The sequence below is a fragment of the Podarcis bocagei genome (genome assembly GCF_964188305.1).
Source record: "Podarcis bocagei genome assembly, chromosome: 15".
Taxonomy (NCBI): Eukaryota; Metazoa; Chordata; class Lepidosauria; order Squamata; family Lacertidae; genus Podarcis; species Podarcis bocagei.
Window position 1 is genome coordinate 46676251 of NC_138141.1, and position 22740 is coordinate 46698990.

The 22740-nt window shown below is 52.0% G+C and overlaps 1 protein-coding gene across 1 annotated transcript in view; it reads right to left on the reverse strand.

Moving 5' to 3' along the window:
• The window catches only part of BLTP2 (bridge-like lipid transfer protein family member 2), a 46562-nt gene that overhangs the window by 6176 nt on the left and 17646 nt on the right, over nt 1-22740 (reverse strand). Inside the window, exons 15-30 of the mRNA XM_081172339.1 lie at nt 22396-22601; nt 19460-20543; nt 17175-17366; nt 15661-15863; nt 15426-15544; nt 14258-14478; nt 11738-11928; nt 10538-10637; nt 10226-10428; nt 9521-9815; nt 8412-8569; nt 6974-7180; nt 3204-3303; nt 2333-2515; nt 1205-1326; nt 87-242 (exon numbers count right to left, since the gene is read on the reverse strand). Of these exons, the coding sequence (XP_081028465.1) occupies nt 87-242; nt 1205-1326; nt 2333-2515; nt 3204-3303; nt 6974-7180; nt 8412-8569; nt 9521-9815; nt 10226-10428; nt 10538-10637; nt 11738-11928; nt 14258-14478; nt 15426-15544; nt 15661-15863; nt 17175-17366; nt 19460-20543; nt 22396-22601 (3740 nt within the window). The remainder of the gene's footprint in view (nt 1-86; nt 243-1204; nt 1327-2332; nt 2516-3203; nt 3304-6973; nt 7181-8411; nt 8570-9520; nt 9816-10225; nt 10429-10537; nt 10638-11737; nt 11929-14257; nt 14479-15425; nt 15545-15660; nt 15864-17174; nt 17367-19459; nt 20544-22395; nt 22602-22740) is intronic.

Here is a 22740-nt window from a genome sequence, read left to right on the forward strand (position 1 = left end):
CCTGCTGCCCCCACTGCCTGCCCATCCCGCCTTGGAGAGGCGAGCACGGCAGGTCGGCCTGGAGGGTCAAGGGGTGTGAGAGTCACCTTCATGACCGAGTACATCTGCTTCTCCAGGTGGCGGATCTGGGCCACGTGCTGGCGGACGGCCTCCTGCAGGTGCAGGATGCTGCTGCGCTGCTCCTCGGGGTTGCTGGAGATCTCCAGCTGGAAGCGGACGCGCTGCTTTTTCTCGCTGTGCTCCTGCGAAAATGGAAACGTGGAGGGGGGAGGTCTTGAGTCATAACCTCAAGACCTGGGCAGGGACAACATGGAAAGTACAGGGGTCTCGATTCAGAGGAGTAGGTGGATGATGAGAAGAACCCTGCTTTGCCTGAGACCCTGGAAAACTATGGTTTCTTGTCCTTGGCTTACAAAACTACAGCTTGCTGAACCCAAAAGTTTAGCTTAGGTTAGCTGTGGTTTGTTCAGCTACCCCACCTGAGATGCAAAACAAGCCAGGGTTTTATTTGGGGGGGGGGGATAACAAACCATGGTTTGTTTGCTTGGCTGTGGGGTGGCAGGCAGGGTAATCGAACAAAGCATGGTTAGAACAAACCGTGGTTCAGTGGTAAGTGCAAACTATGGGCATCGAATGGCGATGGATGCTGGACGATTCGGGACAGATAAAAGGAAAGACTTGTTCACGCAGTGCATGAACTTTGGAACTCTCTGCCACAGGAGGCAGTGATGGCCACCAGATTGGAAGGCCTTAAAAGAGTAGACAAATTCCTGGAAGAGGAAGCAGCTATCAGTGGCTACTAGCTGCCTTGGCTCTCCTCTGCCTCCACTGTCAGAGGCAGGTGCACTTCTGAATACATTTGCTGGAAACCCCAGGATGGGAAATGCTCGAATCCTGCTTGTGAGTTTCCCTTGGGGGCATCTGATCAGCCTCTGTGAGAGGAGGAGGCTGGACTTTTGGAACCTCCTGCTTCAGAGGCAGTCTACCTAGATTCCTAGGGGTATCTGGGCTCTGGGAGGACAGGAGGCTGGCCTAGATGGGGCCCCCATGGCCTGATCCAGCAGCCTTTTCTTACGTTCGTACAGACAAACCACACTTTAGCACTCTGCAGAAACGCAGGCAATGTAACCATTACATACTCCAGCCCGCTAGGATTTCTGAGGCTAACAACAACAAAAATCTAGTCCCCAATATGTCCTCCCACCTTGCGCTTGGGCTCCACGTGGAGCAGGAGGTTGTTGACAATGTCGAGGATCATGGCGTACTGCGCCGGGTTGGTGGAAATCTCCAGGTCGTGGTGGATGAGAGTGAAGGTGTCCGCGGCCCCTGGAGGGTGGGTGGGGGGTAAAAGAAGAGGGCAGAAAGATGCCCCCAAAGTCCTTCATTCAGAACCATGAGGACTGGAGCCAGGCTTTGTTTAATAATAAATAATAATAATAATAATAATAATAATAATAATAATAATAATAATATTTATATATGATTCTTGCCCCTTGTCACTTCTGAGGAGATGGCTGCTGGTTCTTTCCTTGTTAATATTTGGCTGCACTGGAAATGTTTATTACATCTGACTCTGATTTATATATCTTGGCCAGCTGGTACCACTTGGTGTGTCTTAGTTTATTTCAGAACGGACTTAAAATGCTTTATTGTGCATTTTCCGTAGCATTTCCGCTTCTAACTGTGGAGGCAGCGCATAGTAATAATAATAATAATAATAAAATTTATTATTTATACCCCGCCCATCTGGCTGGGCTTTCCCAGCCACTCTGGGCGGCTTCCAACAAAATATTAAAATACAGTAGTCCGTCAAACAGTAAAAGCTTCCCTAATTCAGATGTCTTCAAAAAGTTCTATTTTTTTCTTTGACATCTAGTGGGAGGGCGTTCCACAGGGAGGGCACCACTACCGAGAAGGCCCTGTAACTTGGCTTCTCGCAGGGAGGGAACCACCAGAAGGCCCTCGGAGCTGGACCTCAGTGTCTGGGTAGAACGATGGGGGTGGAAATGCTCCTTCAGATATACCGGACTGAGGCCATTTAGGGCTTTAAAGGTCAGCACCAACACTTTGAATTGTGCTCAGAAACGTACTGTTTTAAAGCTCTGGGACGCAAAGGCAGAAAGTCCCTGGTGGGATCTCTAGGGAGGGCTGGGGAAAGTCCCTCCTGGCTGAAAGGCTGGAGAGCCTTGGCTGCCAGTCAGTGCTGGCAATACTGAGCAGAGTGGAGCAACGGCTTGGCTCAGGATGAGGCAGCTTCCTCTGCCCCCTGGCACACCCACAACCTGCCACCCCCTGCCAGTCCCTCTGCTTCTCCTGGCTCCTCCCCACACACCTTCCTGCTTCTTGAGGAGGTCCTCCTTCTCAGGGTGGGCCGGCGGCTCAGGCGGCTTGATCTCGGTGGCCAGCTCGGGGTTGATGTCGTGGCTGTAGCTGATGTAGTACATGCGGCAGCTGCACCGTGAGATGATGCGCTGGACCTGCTGGGTGGGCTGCACCTCGTGCGGCTGGTTCCAGTCTGGTTGGGGGGGGGGCGGAGGCAAAGAGTCGCAGGTCAGATATGGTACAAAAAGTGAATAAGGAGTGGGCTATCTTTAAGGAATACATTAAAATTTATGTGGGGAAAGTAGAATTTCCGACAGATATTGAGTGAATCCAGAAAATGATTAGAGTGAAAGGAGAGTAAAGTTAAGATAGAAGAAGAGATTAAAGAAATAATGAAGTGCGTTTAAGCTAGTTGGAAAAATAATAATAATAATAATAATAATAAATTTTATTTATATCCCGCCCTCCCCAGCCGAAGCCGGGCTCAGGGCGGCTAACAACAATCAAATAATCAGTCAAATAATCACACAAAATAAAGTAGCGTAACAAGAACAGCTGGCAGTCAAGTCACATGTGGGGTAGATGTGTAGGTATGTTGATACGTACAGTATAGATAGGTATTACATAGAGTAATGTAGGTATGTTTTATGTTATAAAAATAAGGTAGTGTGTTATGTACGTGTATTGTGTAATTGGATAAATGTATACGTATGGGGGGGGGACCCAAAGAGTCACAGGTCAGATTCCCAGGCGGCTGAGAGAACATCGCCCCCCACCCGCCTGCCCTTCCCAAACCCCTGCCACCCTCCCCGCCGAAGGAGGGGGAGGTGAGCACTCAGCTCTCTGGCCTGGCCTGCCTCCTTTTCTCTTGGCGCACTGACCTGTGGTGGTGCTGACCATGCCGCCCACCGCCTGCCCGCTCTCCATCAGCTCCTGCACGGAGTCCAGGCTTCGCTGGCGGTGCTCCTCAATGTTCTTGACCTGGGGGTGAGGGAGGCAGGGAGCAGGGGTGAGGGAGGAAGGGCAGCCTCCAGGGAGAAAGCAGTGTCGTCCAGAATTCGCCAGGCACCAGGCACATTTTGCCCCTGGCTTTCGGCAACCTGAGACCACTTGTTTTGGCAAGGTGTGTGTTGTGGGGAGCAGCACTAGGTAAAGGTACCCCTGACCGTTAGGTCCAGTCATGGCCGACTCTGGGGTTGCGGCGCTCATCTTGCTTTACTGGCCGAGGGAGCCAGCGTACAGCTTCCGGGTCATGTGGCCATCATGACTAAGCCGCTTCTGGCGAACCAGAGCAGCGCACGGAAACACTGTTTACCTTCCCACCGGAGCGGTACCTATTTATCTACTTGCACTTTGATGTGCTTTCGAACTGCTAGGTTGGCAGGAGCAGGGACCGAGCAATGGGAGATCACCCCGTTGCGGGGATTCAAACCGCCGACCTTCTGATCGGCAAGTCCTAGGCTCTGTCGTTTAACCCACAGCGCCACCCGCGTCCCTTTTGGGGAACAGCACTGCAGGAGTGCAAATATCCAGAGTGTGGGAGTCAGGTGGGATTACTATGAGGAATTATAAAATATGCATCAAGCCATTGTGTCCACAATGAAAGCATTGCGTTGACTGGGTTTGATTCATTGACTGTAATTTCTGATCAAATCCCACAAGCCTCTGCATCTCTGGCCATTTTCTCTACTGTTCATTTTCTACGCCTGACAGGCACATATAAGCATTCTATACACAGGCCAGTTGCTTCATCAGGCATCCTCAGTACATAAAGATAGTAGGTTAGCATAGCAGGGAGGTGGGACCAATTCGGATGGTCCGCCCCCGCCACTTAATGGATCCAAATGGTTTCCAGAGAGTGGTAGGGGATGCTTTATCCCATGTTGATGGCCTTTCAGCCGATTCCCTGGTGGCCCGCTGGAATGTGGAGTTAACCAGGGCTATTGACTGTTTGGCTCCGAAGCGCCCTCTCCGATTGCATGGAGCCCGGACAGCCCCGTGGTTTTCCACGGATCTGAGGGCAATGAAACAATCGTTGAGACGGCTAGAGCGCCGGTGGCGGATAACTCATTCCGAATCTGACCGGACACAGGTTAGAGCTCAACGTCGAGCCTACCAAGTGGCGATAGCGACGGCGAAGAAGAATTTCTTCACCGCCTCTATTGCATCTGCAGAAAACAGCAGCAGGAGACTTTTTCAGGTGGTTCACAATTTAGCGGAACCACCTGCAACATCGGGGCCCAGTACGGGCCACATGTTCTCCTGCAATGATTTTGCAAAGTTTTTTGCAGATAAAATCGCCCAGATTCGGGAAGAAGTAGACTCCACCGTGGGAGCAGGGCCGGGGCGGGAGAGTGCTAGAGTTCTGTCTAGTCAAGTTGAGTGGGATCAATTTCAATCTGTTACCTCCGAGGATGTGGACAGGCTGCTTGGACGAGTGAAACCAACCACCTGTCTCCTGGATCCTTGCCCATCCTGGCTTATAAAAGCTAGCCGGGAAGGACTGGGCGATGGGCTTCGTGGGGTGGTGAATGCTTCCCTCCGTGAGGGAGCCTTCCCAGACCCGCTGAAAGAGGCGGTTATTAAACCGCTTCTTAAAAAACCATCTTTAGATGCGGCCACGATGGCCAACTATCGCCCAGTCTCAAATCTTCCATTCCTGGGCAAGGTGATTGAGCGAGTGGTTGCTGAACAACTCCAGGCACGCCTGGAAGAAGCGGACCATTTGGATCCCTTCCAGTCGGGATTCAGGCCTCATCATGGGACTGAAACTGCCTTGGTCGCACTGGTTGATGATCTCCGGCGGGCTAGGGACAAAGGTGAGAGCTGTTTCCTAGTTCTGCTGGATCTCTCAGCGGCGTTTGATACCATCGACCATAGCATCCTTCTGGACCGTCTTGAGGGGCTGGGAGCTGGGGGCACTGTTATACAGTGGTTCCGCTCCTTCCTCCTGGGCCGTGTTCAGAAAGTGGTGGTGGGGGATGAGTGTTCAGACCCTTGGGCCCTCACTTGTGGGGTGCCTCAGGGTTCTGTCCTCTCCCCCATGCTTTTTAACATCTATATGAAGCCGCTGGGAGAGATCATCAGGAGGTTTGGGCTGGGTGTTCATCAGTATGCGGATGACACCCAGCTCTACCTCTCTTTTAAATCAGAAGCAGTGAAGGCGGTGAAGGTCCTGTGTGAGTGTCTGGAGGCGGTTGGAGGATGGATGGCGGCTAACAGATTGAGGTTGAATCCTGACAAGACAGAAGTACTGTTTTTGGGGGACAGGAGGCGGGCAGGTGTGGAGGATTCCCTGGTCCTGAATGGGGTAACTGTGCCCCTGAAGGACCAGGTGCGCAGCCTGGGAGTCATTTTGGACTCACAGCTGTCCATGGAGGCACAGGTCAAATCTGTGTCCAGGGCAGCTGTTTACCAGCTCCATCTGGTACGTAGGCTGAGACCCTATCTGCCTGCGGACTGTCTCGCCAGAGTGGTGCATGCTCTGGTTATCTCCCGCTTGGACTACTGCAATGCGCTCTACGTGGGGCTACCTTTGAAGGTGACGCGGAAACTACAACTAATCCAGAATGCGGCAGCTAGACTGGTGACTGGGAGCGGCCGCCGAGACCATATAACACCGGTCTTGAAAGACCTGCATTGGCTCCCAGTACGTTTCCGAGCACAATTCAAAGTGTTGGTGTTGACCTTTAAAGCCCTAAACGGCCTCGGTCCAGTATACCTGAAGGAGCGTCTCCACCCCCATCAGTCTGCCCGGACGCTGAGGTCCAGCGCCGAGGGCCTTCTGGCGGTTCCCTCACTGCGAGAAGCAAAGCTACAGGGAACCAGGCAGAGGGCCTTCTCGGTAGTGGCGCCCGCCCTGTGGAACACCCTTCCAGCAGATGTCAAAGCGATAAACAACTATCTGACATTCAGGAGACATCTTAAGGCAGCCCTGTTCAGGGAAGTTTTTAACGTGTGACATTTTACTGTATTTTTGGTTTTTATGGAAGCCGCCCAGAGTGGCTGGGGAGGCCCAGCCAGATGGGCGGGGTATAAATAATAAATTATTATTATTATTATTATTATTACTTTGATGGAGTTTAATATTTAGATAGATCTTAAGGGCCAGGAAGAGAGTTCAGAAGGAGAAGGTAAATCCTGCCTCTCCTGTTTACTTCAGTGTATCTGAAGAAGTGTGCATGCACACGAAAGCTCATACCAAGAACTAACTTAGTTGGTCTTTAAGGTGCTACAGGAAGGAATTTTTTTATTTTGACTATGGCAGACCAACACGGCTACCTATCTGTAACTGTTTACTTCTGTTTATGACCTCCAGAGTTTCCTAAAAGCACTCCTCTAGTCCTGTTTTATTTACTCTCAGATATGTATGCATGCTCAGAGTAGTCTTTGTAGTTAACAGAATTTGTTCTGATCTAACGTTGTCCCCACATGGGTTTTTTTGAAATGCTCAGGGGAAATCTGATTGGTTCTTACGAACACTGTGTAAAAAGTTCTTTTGTGAATAAAATGACCTGGGCCGAGGGGTGGAGAGGGAGGATTTTCATTATTATTGGCACCCCTCCCAGAGTCTTGCTGGTCAAGCCTCGTGTGTATTCTATTAATCAGAGTCCAATCCTTCCTTGCTTTGGGAAGGCTACAAAGCACCCACCTCTAGCCAGAGCTGCACGTCTTCGTGCTCGGAGGGGCTGCTCTCGGTGGTGGCGAAGTACTGCATCCCGTCCAGTAGGCAGGTCCAGGAGGTCTTCTGCTTGAGGGTGTCCCCATACCAGGCTGGGTGGTGCTGGCACTGGAGCAGCTGAGCTTTGGCGGCCGAGACAATCACACAGCCCTCCGTCTCTGCCCCGCGGAGGACCATCTGGGGTGGGGGTGGGGAGGGAGGAGCAGGAGTTGGCAACAGGCAATGTTTCACTCCAAAGAGACAGGGTGGTGCAGTGGTTAGAATGCCGGGCTAGGGACCAGGGTTCAAATCCCCACTCAGCCGTGAAGCTCTCACCCTGGGCCAGCGACAACCTCTCAGCTTTACTTCACAGTGGTCGTTGTGGGGATTAAATGAGGAACAGGACCTGGGAGAGACTAGGGTTCAAATCCCCGCTTGGTCCATGACACTCACTGGGTGACCTTGGTGGGCCACTCATGGTCATTCTTAACCCAGCCTACCTGGCAGGGTCGTTGTGGGGATAAAATGGGGAGTGAAGAACCAGGGAGGCTGCCTTGAGCTCCTTGGAGGAAAAGGTGACACATGAATGTAACACCCTCCCATCAGATGTCAAAGGAATAAACAACTATCTGATGTTTAGAAGACACCTAAAGTTTTTAAATGACTGGTGTTTTAATGTATTTTTAATCTTCATTGGAAGCCACCCAGAGTGGCTGAGGAGATGCAGCCAGATATAAGTAATAAATAATTATTATTGTTATTGTTATGATGAATAAATAAAGTCACTAAAAGACTGGAGTGATATCAAATATACAATCCAAGGCTGCCGTCTCAGCCACCAGCAGTTGAAGGTGGCAGATGCGCCTTCACTGGAGGTTTTTAAAACAGAGGCCATCTATGAGGGATTCTGTAAGTATGATCCCTGCATTGCAGGAGGTTGGACTAGATGACCCTTCCGACTCTATGAATAGTACATAAAACCATACAGCAAAATCCATATAAGAGAAGCTTAAAACAGACACCATTTCACTATTGTGGAACGGTCCATTCTTAATTGCCTGCATGGGCTGGGCCAAATAGGAAAGTTTTCAGCAGGCATTTAAAAGTAGGAACAGAAAGCACCTGCTGAACCTCCAGTGGCAGGGAGTTCCACAGGGCTGTGCCATTGACACTAAGGACTAGTCACCTTGCTGTTGTCAAATGAGCCCCACTGACCTGGGGAATGGCCTACGATGTTCCTGCAAGTGAATCTCCTTTGATAAGATGCAGGCTAACCCCCTCAAAACAGTCAGCCCCCCCGCCAAAAGCTGCCCAACCAAGCAAAGAATCCCTGCAACCCCGGTTGATCACTCCGCTGGGTGAGAGGTGGCAGCAGCCCCCGTTCCCCACCCAGCAAGGAGGAAGGGGGGGCGCGGCAGGTGGCAAATACCTGGCAGTTGACCAGCTCGATAAGGCAGTTTCGGTTGAAGATGTCGTCCGTCTGGCAGGCAGCAATCCCACACAGCTGCTCGCTCACCCCGGAATCCTCCTCTGTGAAGACCACAAAGCGGTCCGTCTCCTCGATCAGCTTCTTGAGCATGTAGGCTCCTGGGGGGAATCACAGATTTCAAGAGTTGGGGGAACCCCAAGGGCCAACTAGTGCACCCCTGAGAAAGACGAAAGGCTGGGGTGAGAGGTGGGTGTAGGAAGAGCTCTACGGTCTGGGTGTGAGAGGGAAAGTACACAGAGCTGGACCAGGAAAGTTTGTCCACAGTAGTTCATGCGCCGGGGACTTCAGGGCTGGACTACTGCAGTGTGCTCTGTGTGGGGCTTGCATGTGATTCAGAAGCTGCAGTTGGCGCAGGATGCTGCAGCCCGATTGCTGACAGGAGCAAGGCCTTGTCAGCATTGAACTCCTGTGCTCAGATATACGCACTGGTTGCCAATTTGTTACCGCGCAAATTTCAAGATGTTATTAGTATATAAAGCCCTGAATAACTTGGGACCAATTTGCCTACAATATCACCTGACCCCACATGCACCCGCTTGACTACTTTGATCGGCAGAACTTGCCCTGTTACAAGCGCCACGTTATATCTGTTCCGCATTTGTAAGAAAACAATATTTTAGTCTGGTGGCGCCTACACTTGGGAACTCCCTGCCTATTGATATCAGGCAGGCACCTTTGCTGCACTCTTTTCAGCTAAAGACATTCTTGTTTAGACAAGCCAGTCCAGATGTTCAGAAAGTGGATGCGAGTTTCAATCCATTTTCAGCCTATTGTTGTGTTAACTTTTAGAAAGCCTCAAATTATTGCTAATTCTTCTCAGGGATTATTTTATCGCTTTATCTTTCTCGTCAAATGTTCAGAGATTTCTTTACAATGGAGTGGTGTATAATTTTTATGTAACAAGCAAAATAAAAAAATGAGGAAGCTGAAAAAAGGGACGTTCTTTCCCACTTCCTCTCTCTGCTCTACCCCCACATGCGAAAGGAGAGGCTCTTGACATCCCCCACCCCCCGGCCACTCTACAGCCAACCCCTTTCCCCCTCCCTCACCTCCGGAGGGGCTGCGCTCCGTCCTGTTGCTGCTGGGTGGGGCAATGACCCTCAGCGGAGGCTGGTAGCTGGGGGGAGGCCCCCTCTTGGGCTTCTTGGCCGGCAGCTGGGGGTCGATCCTGAGCCCCTTCAGGGCCTCGGTGGAGAGGTTGCGCTTGAGGACCGCCGCTTTCTTGTAGCCGTCATAGAGGCCAAAGGCGATGTCCCGGTTTGTTGTGGTCCAGGAAGCCCGCAAGTCCACCAGGTGCAGCTGGTGCGTGTGGAAGACGTCGTCCCCGTCGCGAAGAGGCAGCTCCTGGCAGGGAAGGGAGGCTGTCAGGCACCACATGCGCCCCAGGGGAGGAGGCTGCGCAAGGGAATGATGGTGCCAGAAGCAGCGCGTAACGACTGCTTGTCACACAGGTAGGGCTGGGAATGCGCGTGCACACACACACACACACACACACACACACACACGCCTGGAGAGCTTCTAACAGTCAGTGTGGCTAATGTGGAGCTACTGGTTCTACAAATCTTCCAGATCGTGGGGACTAGAAACTTAGTTTGTCTTTCAAGGGAAGAGCCGAATCTCTGGGACAGAGCACCTGCTGGGCTTGCAGAATGCTTGCACCTCCAGTTGGGGGCTGAGGGAAAAACCCCTGCCTGGAACCTGGGGGAAGGCATGCTCCCTGCTGAAGGAAGGGGGGCTCCTGCGCTGCTGCCCACCTCCTCGGCGGTGCGGACGCTGTGGCGCTGGTAGGCGAGGGAGGAGAGGCTGAGGAGGTGGGTCTTCTTGACCAGGGAGTCCAGGCGGTGGTCGGCATTCTCGTCGCAGGTGGAGGCCATCAGGTGCACTGTGACAAGGCTCAGGTCGCTCATCATCTGCGTGATGCTCCACTCGGAGATGAGGCGCCGCATGACCGTCCCGGCTGCAGGGTGAGAACGGCGGTGTGAAAAAGAGAGAGGGAAGGGAGAAGCCTCCCCCACCTGCCAACGTCAGATCCCCTCCCAGTTCCCACCCCCCTTGTGCCCACTCACCCTGGGGGATGAGCCTCTGGGTGCCTCGCGTGAAAATGTGCCCCTGCCCACACTCCAGCTGGATGCCTCGCTGCTGAGCAAAGGAGGCCCAGTAATGCACCTGGGGGAAAGCAGGAGAAACAGGGTTTGCTTTCGTCTCGGCCTTCGGTGAAGTTCGCTCAAACAAGGCGCACAGGATTGGGGGGGGGGCAGAGGTTTTTCACTCTCCCTCTTCCGCAGTGCAGCACATTACTCTCCCCAGAGCCAGCTGCTCTAGCACTGCCGCCACTCTTTCCAGAAACCATGCAAATTGAGTAATGCGAAGACCCGGTCCAACTGGCCCAACAATGGAGATCTCCTTCCCACATTATTCTAACTTGGGTTTCCCAAACTCAGGTCTCCAGCTATTTTCGGACTACAGTCCCCATCATTCCTGACCAATGGTCCTGCCAGTTAAGGACGATGGGAGTTGCAGTCCAAAAACATCTGGAGACCTCTTGGGGTTTCCAGCAACAGATTTTCAGAAGCACTGCTGTGTCCAACTGTGGAAGCCGAGCCACTGTGGCTAGGAGCCATTGATAGCCCACGCATTTGTCTAATCCTGTTCATTAATTATTTTTGGCCAAATCATTTTTATTGGTTTTTCCTAATTTTTACCAAATCAGCCACAACAAATTTTGCAAAAATTGGTTTCCCGCACTCCGTTCTTGCTGCGCCTAAAGTTTCTTCTTGTTGCTGCGGTATTTCCCTAGTTACTTCTAATTCACATTCCATTCCTTACAATTAACTTTATATTACAATAGTTTGTTGTCGTTTTAAAACTTGGTGCCTTTAGCCATCAGCTATCCACTTGCCACTTTTTGCACGTACAATATTTTAACGCTCACAATATCTACAAGTAAGGTTAGTCAAATAATTATCAGTCCAGAATAAATGATAATTATTATCATTTCTAAAAGTTATTTTAATTTATTGTCTAGTCCTGTTTAAAGGCCATCCAAATTGGTGGTCACAGATGCCTCCTATGCGCTGTGTGAATAAATTCTTACCTTTTCCTGCAACATGCAGCTTCCTTGAGTATCCCCAAGCCCTAGTGTTATAAATCTGAGGGTTGCCCCTTACACCCCTCCCCACTCGAGCAAATGGGCTTCCCAAGTGCAAATCCAAAGCCAGACGAGACCCCACCCTGCCTGACCTCCGGGAGCCTGGCCTGCATCTCACCTGGAGCTTTGGGAAGAGGGCTGTGAAGGAGAGCTGCCGGTAGTGCTGGCCCAGCTTCTTCCTGATGGGCTTCAGGTTCCCGAAAAGTTTCCCTCGGCAGATGGGGCGCGTGACGCTGGTCCACGTGGCCCAGAAGTTCTGCATCCAGCGCAGGGTGCTGCTGTAGAGCAGGATCCGGGGCTGGGAGGGCTCTGCGGAGGGCGGGGTGGAACAGAACAGTTGTCAAGATCAGATCATCATCGCCATCAAGACAACAAGTCCCAGGGCAGGGACTTATAACCACTTTATTTTATTTTTAAAATAATTAATAATTCCAATATAACAAATTATCATAACATATCATCTTCCTCACCCCCCATTCCCCCCCAAAAGAACCCTCCCTCCCTCCCTCCCCAAGACTTCCCTCAGTTCCTCTCTCTGTCTTTTCAGCACATGTTGTTCTCTGCGTATTGTAAAATTTTAAAGATCCTTAAATTGTCTATTATATTAACAGTCAATAAATTTGTGTATGTTTATTCAAAGCCTGCCAAGGAGTCCAATTCATTTTGTTGTTTTTTTAAATAGTTTGTAAAAAGTTCCCATTCTTCTTTAAAGTCACAGTTGTCTTTGTCTCGCAGTTTGTATGTCAATTTCTCCAGTTCTGCATAACCCATCCATTTCTCTTGCCGCTGTTCTTTCGCCGGGGGGGTTTCCTCATTCTTCCATCCTTGTGCTATTAAGACTCTGGCCGCCGTTGTCGCATACATAAAAAAAATATTTATTTTCCTTGGCAGGTCGGGATTTATAACCACTTTAAATGGGATACTTGATTTTTAATTGCACTTTATTCATAGCAATAAGGATGCCCTCAGAAGGTGGGCTCTCTTTTGTTGGGGTTTTTAATAATAATAATAATAATAATAACTTTTATTTATTTATTTATACCTTGCCCATCTGGCTGGGTTGCCCCAGCCACTCTGAAATAATGGGATCATCTAGTTGATCCTTTCCATGGAGGCACAAGTTACAGCAACAGCCAAGGCGACATTTTTCCACCTTCGCTGCATCAAGCAGTTGGTCCCTTACCTTTCCCGCCCCGACCTGGCCACAGTGATCCATGCGACGGTCATCTCCAGGCTTGACTACTGTAATTCGCTCTATGCGGGGCTGCCCTTGAAGCTGTCACAGAAACTCCAGCGGGTACAGAATGCTGCAGCGAGGCTCCTCACGGGGTCTCTGCCATGGGAGCATATTCACCCAGTGCTCTAGCAGCTACACTGGCTCCCGGTGGAGTACAGGGTCAGATTTAAGGTGGTGCTTTTGACATTTAAAGCCCTTCACGGCCTAGGACACTCGTACCTACGGGACCGCCTCTCCTGGTATGCCCCACGGAGAGCCTCAAGGACCATAAATAGCAACACCCTAGTGCTCCCGGGCCCTAAGGAAGTTAGATTAGCTTCAACCAGAGCCAGGGCCTTTTCAACTCTGGCTCCGGCCTGGTGGAACGCTCTGCCTCATGAGACCAGGGCCCTGCAGGATCTGATTTCTTTCCGCAGGGCCTGTAAGACAGAGTTGTTCCGCCTGGCCTTTGGCTTGGAGCCAATTTGATTCCCTCCCTCCCTCTCTTTCTTTTTTCTTTTCCTTCTCCTGCGATGAGGCTGCATTTTAATATTTTAGTGTTTCAATATTTTAATGTTGTATTTTAATTTTGTTTTTAAGTTGTAATCATTCAACTTGTTTTTATTATTGCTTGTAAGCCGCTCTGAGCCCGGCCTTGGCTGGGGAGGGCGGGGTATAAATAAAAATTATTATTATTATTATAGTTGGAAGGGACCCCAGGAGTCATCTAGTCCGACCCCCTGCTGCAATGCAGGAATCTCAGTCAAAGCATCCCTGGCAGACGGCCACCCAACCTCTGCTTAAAAACCTCCAGGAAAGGAGAGTCCACCACCTACCGAGGGAGACCGTTCCACTGTCAAACAGTTCTTGCACTCAGAAAGCTCTTCCTGATACTTAGTTGGAAATCATTTTTTAAATAATATTTTTATTGGTTTTACACAGTTTAAACATTTTAACTAGAACCATTTCAAACATTTAAGCGAAAAGTTCTTTTGAACCTCCGGACCTCCTTCCCTCCCTCCCTGGGTTCCATATTTAAAATTAGATCTTCTGCATCTTTTACCATTATCCATCTGTTATATATCCATAGTTACCATAGATAAGTCCACATTACAAGTGTCATTACATCCCTGCCAATGATTTTAACTGTTTACAGTGGTCTTTTAAATGAATTAAGAATTTACTCCAGTCTTTTAAAAATACTTGATCTTCCTGATATTTAGTTGGAAATTAAAATATTTCCTCCTGAGGGAATCAGACTCAGCCCGGCTCCTGTACCCTACCCTACCCTAGGAAAAAAAGTGGGGAAAACACACGACCCTGTCTTCTGTCATGGATGCTTGAGCAGAGATTCCAGCATTGCAGGGGATTGGACTAGATGAGCCTTGGGGTTCCTTGCGCCCTCTACGATGCCACACTCACCCCCGCTGGGCCGCGTCAGGTCCATGCAGATGCAGAGGTTGAGGTTCTCGGAGCGGAAGGCGCGGTAGGAGTCATAGTCCTGGCCCACGGGCACCTCAGGAAGGAACTCTGGGGAGCGCAGCACCACCCCGTGGTGGTCGTGGGGGTTCCCGTGGCACAGCCACGTCAGGTCCAGTGTCATGCACAGCTGCGGCAGGTGCAGGAAGCAGCAGTCGTCATACCTGCCCAGGAGGAGGAGGGTCAAACAGGTATTACACCCCACAGCAGGAGGGGAGCACCTTGATCCTGCCCAGCAACTAAGGGGAATCTCGGCCTGATATTAATATAATTAATAAAGGCATAATATTGTGCTTTGATGTTGTAACCTAGGAGTCAAAGGCAGGTGATTCATAAATAATAGCAGTGCTTTTTCCTGGGGGGGGGGGGGACACAGGGGTACGCATACCTCTAAACATTTTGTGAATCTTTATACTTTTGTCTATTTACCGTACAGTAGTACCTCAGGTTAAGAACTTAATTCGTTCTGGAGGTCCGTTCTTAACCTGAAACTGTTCTTAACCTGAAGCACCACTTTAGATAATGGGGCCTCCTGCTGCCACCACGCCGCTGGAGCACGATTTCTGTTCTCATCCTGAAGCAAAGTTCTTAACCCGAGGTAATATTTCTGGGTTAGCGGAGTCTGTAACCTGAAGCGTATGTAACCCAAGGTACCACTGTATTTATTTTTCATGATTTGAACTATAAAATGGTGTACCCTTAAACATTTTTTTTAGAAAAAAAGCACTGAATAATAGTAATAATAAGGCAACTTATATGCTAATTTTTCTTTACGCAAGGACAACGCTTATCCTGGTTTTTTCTTTCTTTCAGTGGCTTGTTAGACTCACTTACTTAGCCCACATAAAACCCTCTGTATTCTGCGTGCCTGGTTCATGCTTTCGTTTCTCATCTTTCCATTTCCATCTGCTGTTATTACTGCTCTCTCTGGCTCCCTTCCCACGCTACATTCCTAGGATTCTCTGGTTATTGAAGAAACGCCAACAGAGGCAAGCTTCACTACCAAACGCCTCGGCAAACGTAATAGCGCCCTCCCCTACAGAACCACCTCTCTCTCCCACACGCTCTCGCCCTCGAAGCCCTGCTGCCCCCTGCCAATATGGCCACTTACTTGGAGGCTGTCCGGACGTTGACGTCCAGGTCCCCCTTGAAGACGAACTGCCCCGGGCGCCAGTGGAAGGAGAGGTGGCTCCACTCCCAGTGCATGTTCTCCGTGGTGTTGTAGGGGTCCTGCGGCAGAAGGCGAGGTTGGAGCAGAGACCAGGCTGCCCCCCTTGCTGGTGGCCGCCCAAGCCCCCGACCCGCCGGGCTCCCTCCATGCCCCGCCCCACCCTGTCGGGCCTCACCTCCGTGGCCACCTGGTGCAGGTTGGCCTGCTCAATGTCCATGTGCCAGTCGCCGTGGAGAAGCAGGCGGCTCTTGTCCCACCAGGGCAGGGGGGCGCTGGGGTCCTCGGAGGGCTTGGTCAGAAGGTCAATGGCCTGCCCAATCAGCGTCCAGGCCGGGTCCCAGCACGGGCCCCACACGATGGTGTACTGGAAGACCTCGGCTGCGAAGGACAGGGGACTCAGGCGCGGAAAAGCACATTCCTCCGTTCAGAACCATGAGGACCAGAAACTTGTGTCGTTTTTACCGAGTGAGCTGTAGCTCATGGGCAGAGCCCCTGCTCCGCCTGCAGAAGGTCCCTGGCTCCATCCGCTGCAGCATGTCCAGGTAGGGTTAAGGCCCCCTGCCTGAACCACTGGAGAGATGCTGCCAGCCAGTGTAGGCTCAATGGGCTTGGGATAAAGCAGCTTCCTGTTTAAGTCAGCTGTTTATTCCACCCCATGAAGACTGGAACCTTACTTAACTTTCAAGGGAAGTGATCAAAGCTCAATGGGAGAGCCCCTGCTTTGCAAGCAGAAGGTCCCTGGTAAGAAACAATAACAGCAGCAACTTTTGTTTTATATTTAGCTGCTGTAAACCTGCTGATTTTTTTAATGAACAATGGCATGTAAATATTTTAATAAACACAATGCTGTAAAATACTATTATTCTGAACTCTAGGTTCAGTCCCCAGAGGCATCACCTCGGGCACGGCTGGGAAAGATTTCCTGCCTGAAGTCCTGAGGAGTTGTCCGTGCTGGCAGTACCGAGTTAAATAGACTTAGAATAAGGCAGCTTCCAGCATTCTCTTATCATTGCACTTTTCACTCCACCTTCCCTCTCTGACAACTTAGGCCAGCGATTGTGGGTCTCACCAACCTAGCGCCCTGTTTTATCCTCCCAGCACCCTTACGAGGCGGGCTGGGCCATGGGACAGAGAGACTGGCCCAAGGTCACCCAGCAGGCTTCATGGCTCACAGGAAATGTTAGTTCACATCTTCCTGGTTGGAGACCAACCCTTAACCCCAGCCTTCCTTGCCTTTGGGTGCCTGAATGTTGCGTGACTACAACTCCCATCATTCCTGGCTGTTAGATTGGCTGTGGATGGTGGGAGTTGAAGTCGACAGCATCTGGGGGTCTAAGACAAAATCACTCTGCACGGAAGAACCATGCCACGGGTTCAATTCCTGGAAGCATCTCCAGTTTAAAAACAACAGACGTTCTTTCTTTCTCTTTCCCTCCCCCCCCCCATTTTTTATCCCCCCCTCTTCTCTCTCTTTCTGTTCTGTGTTTCTATTCACGTTAGCTTTTTAGTCTTGAAAAAGAAATTAATATTTTCCTTTTTCCAAATTTCAGTAAAATCTATTCTTTAAAAAGGACCAGGTGACAGAAGTGGGATTGGGGCAGGGACCCTTCTCTCTGCCTGAGATCTTGGGGGCGTTAAGGCTGCCTCCTGCTCCTTCCTCCTAGCCTGGAAACCCTCGCGGGGACTCACAGTGGAAGTCGTGGTAGAACTTCAAGGGGGGCATGTTCCTCTCCACCGAGACGTCCCCCCAGGGCGGCCCCAGCTTCAGCACTTGTCGCCGGCGGGACCAAGGCTGGCCCCGCTGCTCTGCCCCGGCCAGACGCCCCGAGAGCCGCCAGTCCCGGATCTCAAACAGGTAGCGGGGGTAATCGCGGATCCGCACTGCAAAGTCAAGAGGTGAAGCGTCAGGAAAGGGCAGGTGAAGTGACCCAGGGGATGTAGGAGCAACAGCCCCCGGAGGGCTTTTTGGAGAAAAAGCGAGGAAGAGGCAGAATGGCAGAAATTTATAAAATGATGCATAGCCCAGAGAAATTGGAGAGGGGAAAGCTTTCCTCCCTTCTCTCATAACACCGGAAGTCGTGGACATCAACGTAGCTGAATTTTGGAAGATCCGGGACAAGTAAAAAAAAAAGGACTTGTGCAGGGTTAAACTGTGGAACTTCCTCCCACAGGAGGCAGTGAAGGCAACCAAGCTAGGTAAAGGTAAAGGGACCCCTGACCGTTAGGTCCAGTCGCGGATGACTCTGGGGTTGCGGCGGCCATCTCGCTTTACTGGCCGAGGGAGCCGGCGTACAGCTTCCGGGTCATGTGGCCAGCATGACTAAGCCGCTTCTGGAAAACCAGAGCAGCGCACGGAAATGCCGTTTACCTTCTCGCCAGAGCGGTACCTATTTATCTACTTGCACTTTGACGAGCTTTCGAACTGCTAGGTGGGCAGGAGCAGGGACCGAGCAACAGGAGCTCACCCCGTCGCGGGGATTTGAACCACCGAGCTTCTGATCGGCAAGCCCTAGGCTAGATGGCTTTAAAAGAGGATTAGGTGCATTCATGGAAGGGGTCGGTGGCTATCGAGGTCTACCAGCCATGGTGGCTCTGCTCTACCTTCACAGCTGGAGGCAGCAATGATTCAGAATACCAGTTGCTGGAAACAAGGGGAGGGGGAAATTGCTCTCGTGAATCCTGCTTCCTGCTTCCCATTGCGGCATCTGGCTGGCCTCTGTGAGAAGAGGATGCTGGACTAGACTGGCCATTGACATGATGCAGCAGAGCTCTTCTTACGTTCCTAATAGTGCCTCTGAGCATGTACAGAGGGAATTCCCCCCCAACAAGTACCTACACAACCCATCCCGCATTCTTAAGACAAATGGAGAGGAGGAGTGCAGTGTACACACCCTGAGCTTCTGGGGGAAGAAAGGTGGGGTGTAAATGGAATGATAATAATGTTTAGAGCGTCAGGTGGTTTATCAGTAATGCTCAACTTATTTATTTGCTTATTGGATTAATGTCCCACAATTTTTCCCCTGAGGAGCTCATGGGTTCCCCCCTTCTCTTTTAATCCCTATGAGGCAGTTGAAGCTGAGAGTCAGTTACTGGCGCCCCCAAGGTCACCCAGCGCACTTCAGTGGGAATTCAAACCCTGCTCCTCCAGGGAGAGCCACACTCTGGCTCTCCCTCAAGATTTATGAGGCTTGATAACAAACCATTAATTAGCTGCAGCTGCCCCCTAAACCCTGCAGTCACCTGAGGACAGTGCAGAGACCTTTCCGCTAGAGACCCCCCCTGGGCTCTAGGGCTGGGCAACATTTGGTTATCAACATTGCGATATATCACCAGCTAAACATCGTGATATATGGATATTTCACAATAAGGATGGAGCGATGTAGAGGCATTGGGGGGTTTCCCCACATTTTGATTTTTGCATAGCAAGCACATACAGACATTGTGATTCACAATATATCGCCAGGTCAAAAATTTCAAAGCCATTATCGTAATATGGACTCGAAACTGGTTTGGGACAATATATTGCCCAGCTCTAACGTGATTCGTGATACACTTGCCAGGTCAAAAACTATGAACCCAATATCATGATATGCACTTCAAACCAGTTTTGGACAATCGTACCTTGGAATCTGTTCTGGAAGTCTGTTCGACTTCCAAAATGTTCGGAAACCAAAGCGCAGCTTCAGATTGGCTGCAGGAAGCTCCTGCAGCCAATCGGAAGCAGCGGAAGCAGTGTTGTACGTTTGGGTACCAAAGAACGTTCGCGTACCGGAAGACTCACTTCTGGGTTTGCGGCATTCCGGATCCAAAACGTCTGAGTACCAAGACATTCAGGATCCAAGGTATGACTGTATATCAACATATTGCCCAGCCCTACTGGGCTCCCTCCCTTCACAGCCCCTCAAATATCCTCCCCACACGCCCTGGGATGAGGACAGCAAAGCCCCCACGTGCTGGGAACGCCAGGACCTCACCGAAGAAACTGTTGATGCTCCCCTTGACCATGCGGCACCAGTGGGTGATGAGGTCCAGCCCGTCAGCGGGGAAGGGGCTGGTGGCGTCCAGTTCGCGGATCTGCCGCAGGACCCTCTCGGCACCGTGGAAGGACTCGTCGGCCAGCGCCACCAGCTCCAGGCCGGCCACGGTCCAAGTGAGGAGGGCTCGGCGCATGGGCGTGTTGCCATAGAGGCGCTGCGAGCGCTGGATGTAGATCTCGATGTTCTTCTTCTCCAGTGAGGCGTACAGCTCCTCGATCTTGCGGGCCGGCAGCAGCTCCCCGTGCTGCTTGCGCAGGGCGGCCACCTTGGCATCGAGAAGGTGCAGCCGCTTGGCACTCTCCTTGCTCTCGTCCTTCATCAGCTCGTAGTTGTCGCGCAGCTTCACCTCAAAGACGTCATCCAGGAAGACCCAGGAGAACTGCTGGACTTTCAACAGCAGGTCTGGAGGGAGCCGGGAGCCAGGGATTTCTCCGGCGCCGCTTCTGCCATGGAGGCCCTTGAGCCACTTCTGGATGCCCAGGGCTTCATCCAGGGTGGCTGAGAAGTCGTACTGGTAGGGGAACTCCACCGCCACGCTGGCGCACGACAGGGCCCAGACGCGGTTGCGCAGCGTGCTCAGGGAGGGGAACGGCCCTCGGTGCAGGATCATCTCCTCCAGCTCGGGGACGGCTTGCAGCTCGACCTCCTTCAAGACGAAGATGCTGTTGCCGTCAAAGCCGGCCGCCAGCCCCGGGCAGTAGGCATGGAGAGACGTGCCGTGGCGGTTGAGCAGGAGGCGCTCGGCCGCCAGGCTCAGGTAGTGCATCTCCGAGACGAAGGCCGTGGCCTTGAGGGAGCTGAGCTCCAGCGTCAGGGTCAGCAGGCGCCGAGGAGGGGAGCTGGCCTCAGGGGAACCCCCCTCGGCGGTGGCGGGGTGGCCGTCAGCGGGCAGGGCAGCCCTTGGCGGGGACAGCAGGTCCCGCAGGGTCTTGTAAGAGTGCAAGGTGGACAGGAGGTGCTGGAAGAGGTACATGTGGTTGGCGGGGCTCCAGAGGAGGGTCAGGCTCTCGCCGCACTGGACCTGGCGGTGGAGAAGGGCAGAAGGGTCAGGCAGGAAAGAGGAGAGAGAGAAGGCAACCCCGCCCCCCAAAATGTGGGGGAAGAAGTGGACAGAGAAAGGACTTCATGCAGAGCGGAGTGAAACTGTGGAACTCACTGCTGCTGCTGCAGGAGGCGGTGATGGACCACCAACTGGTATGGCTGGATTTAAAGAGGATTGGGCAAATTCATGGAGGAGGAAGAGGACTTAGCCTCTGGAAGCTGTGGTGGGGAGAGGGCTCTTGCTGGTTTCCCATGGGGGCATCTGTTCGGGCACTGTGGGAAGAGGATGCTGCGCCAGGTAGGCCATGGGCCTGATCCAGCTGGCTCTCCTGAGGTTCTTTTGTGCTCTTGATAGTATCAGGGTGTGATGGCTGGGACTTGGGCTCAGACTCGGAGCCAGAGGAGTCTCAGTCCGCACCGGATCCTCTGCCTCAGGCGGAGTCTGAACCCAGTCTGGGGCCTGATTCTGAAGAGCCCCAGTCTGCACAGGTTCCCCTGCAACAAGACCAGCTGGGCCGAGTCAGGGGCCTGAGCCTGCCCTGGCTCCAGGTGCGGGGATGATCTCGTTGCCCTCTGCTGGGCAATCGCTTACAGCTGCTCCACTACCGGTTGGGTCAGGAGAGGCTGAGGCGGCCTCTGGGTCTAGTAACCCACCGACATATCTTGAGCTGCAGAGACTCAGGTCTGAGAGAAGGAGAGACCTGAGTGCTTGCAGGAGGAGTGCTCGCCTTCGGGCGAGACAGGGAGGTGAGTCACCGGGGGATCAGGGGGATCAGGACGGGCCGTTATACTCGTTAGAGATAAAAGGCTGCCGGACCCCGCCCCAGGTTGCAGAAGCAACATTGCTGCTTGCTGGAACCTGCCTGAGACCCTGTGCCTGACCTGGCCCAGTTTCCTGCTTTGGCCCTGTTGGACTGACTCCTCGCGGAATCCTTGGATTTGGGACTGGTCCTGGACTGCGTGGCTCTGGTTAATCCCTGCTGCAGGAGGAAGTGATGGCTTTAAAGGAGGACTGGACAACTCCATAGAGGAGGAGCAAACTATTAATGGTTCCTAGCCAGGAGGGCTCTGCTCTGCCTCAACCGAGGCAGCAGTACTTCTGAATCCCAGTTGGGGAGCGGGCTCTTGCGCCCAGGTCCCGCTTGGGAGCTTGGCATGGGGGCGTCTGGTTGGCCATGGCAAGAACAGGAGGCTGGGCTAGATGGGCCCCTGGCCTGATCCTGCAGGCTCGGCTGACGTTTCTATGAGACCTCCAGGTCCAGAAGCAGTCTCTCTCGATTGCCAAGTTCTGAGGGGGCATTTGAGCACAGCGCAAGGTAGGCCCCCTTTGGCCCAGTCCAGGAGGGCTCCTCTTATGTCCTTATGCACATCAATAATAATTATAACAGCAAAATAAAAATTGTATACCGCCCTTCATCCAAAAATCTCAGGGCAGGCCACAAAATAAAGATACAGCTGTACCTTGGTTTTCGAACAGCTCAGTTCTCGAACATTTCGGCTCCCAAACGCCACAAACCCGGAAGTGAGAGTTCCGGTTGGCGAACTATTTTTGGAAGCCGAACGTCCGATGGGGCTTCTGATTGGCTGCAGGACCCTCCTGCAGCCAATCAGAAGCCGTGCTTTGGTTTTCAAATGTTTTGGAAGTCGGACGGACCTCCGGAACGGATTCCGTTCGACTTCCAAGGTACGACTGTACAGGTAAAAGCACAAATAAATAGTTAAATCATAATAACCGCCCCCCCGTGTTGATGCCCCTTCTCCCAAGGTCCCAGGTGAGCAGGGAATTGCTGCCCGCCTCCCCCTCCCCGCTTGACAAAGGTGGGCGGTGGTACCTCCAGGGAGCGGATGCTGCTCCGATAGGTGAGGGAGAGGCTGGAGAGGTCGGCCAGGGGGCTGGGAATGGCGGGGGCTTTGCAGCAGGGCTGCATCTTCTCCGTGATGCTCTTCACCAAGGCCAGCGCCACCCCCTGGACACTGATGGTACAGCTTTCAGCACTGCCCAGCATGGTCAGGGTGTCCAGCCTGGCCTCTGTGGCCCCTGGTGGGGGGGGGGAGAGAAGAAGGGGGAGGGAGGGAGAATGGATGGCACGCCGGTCAAGCTCCATTTATTTATTCATGATATGATTACCTTATTGTATTATTAGGATTAATATCTTTAATAACAACCCGTCCTTCAA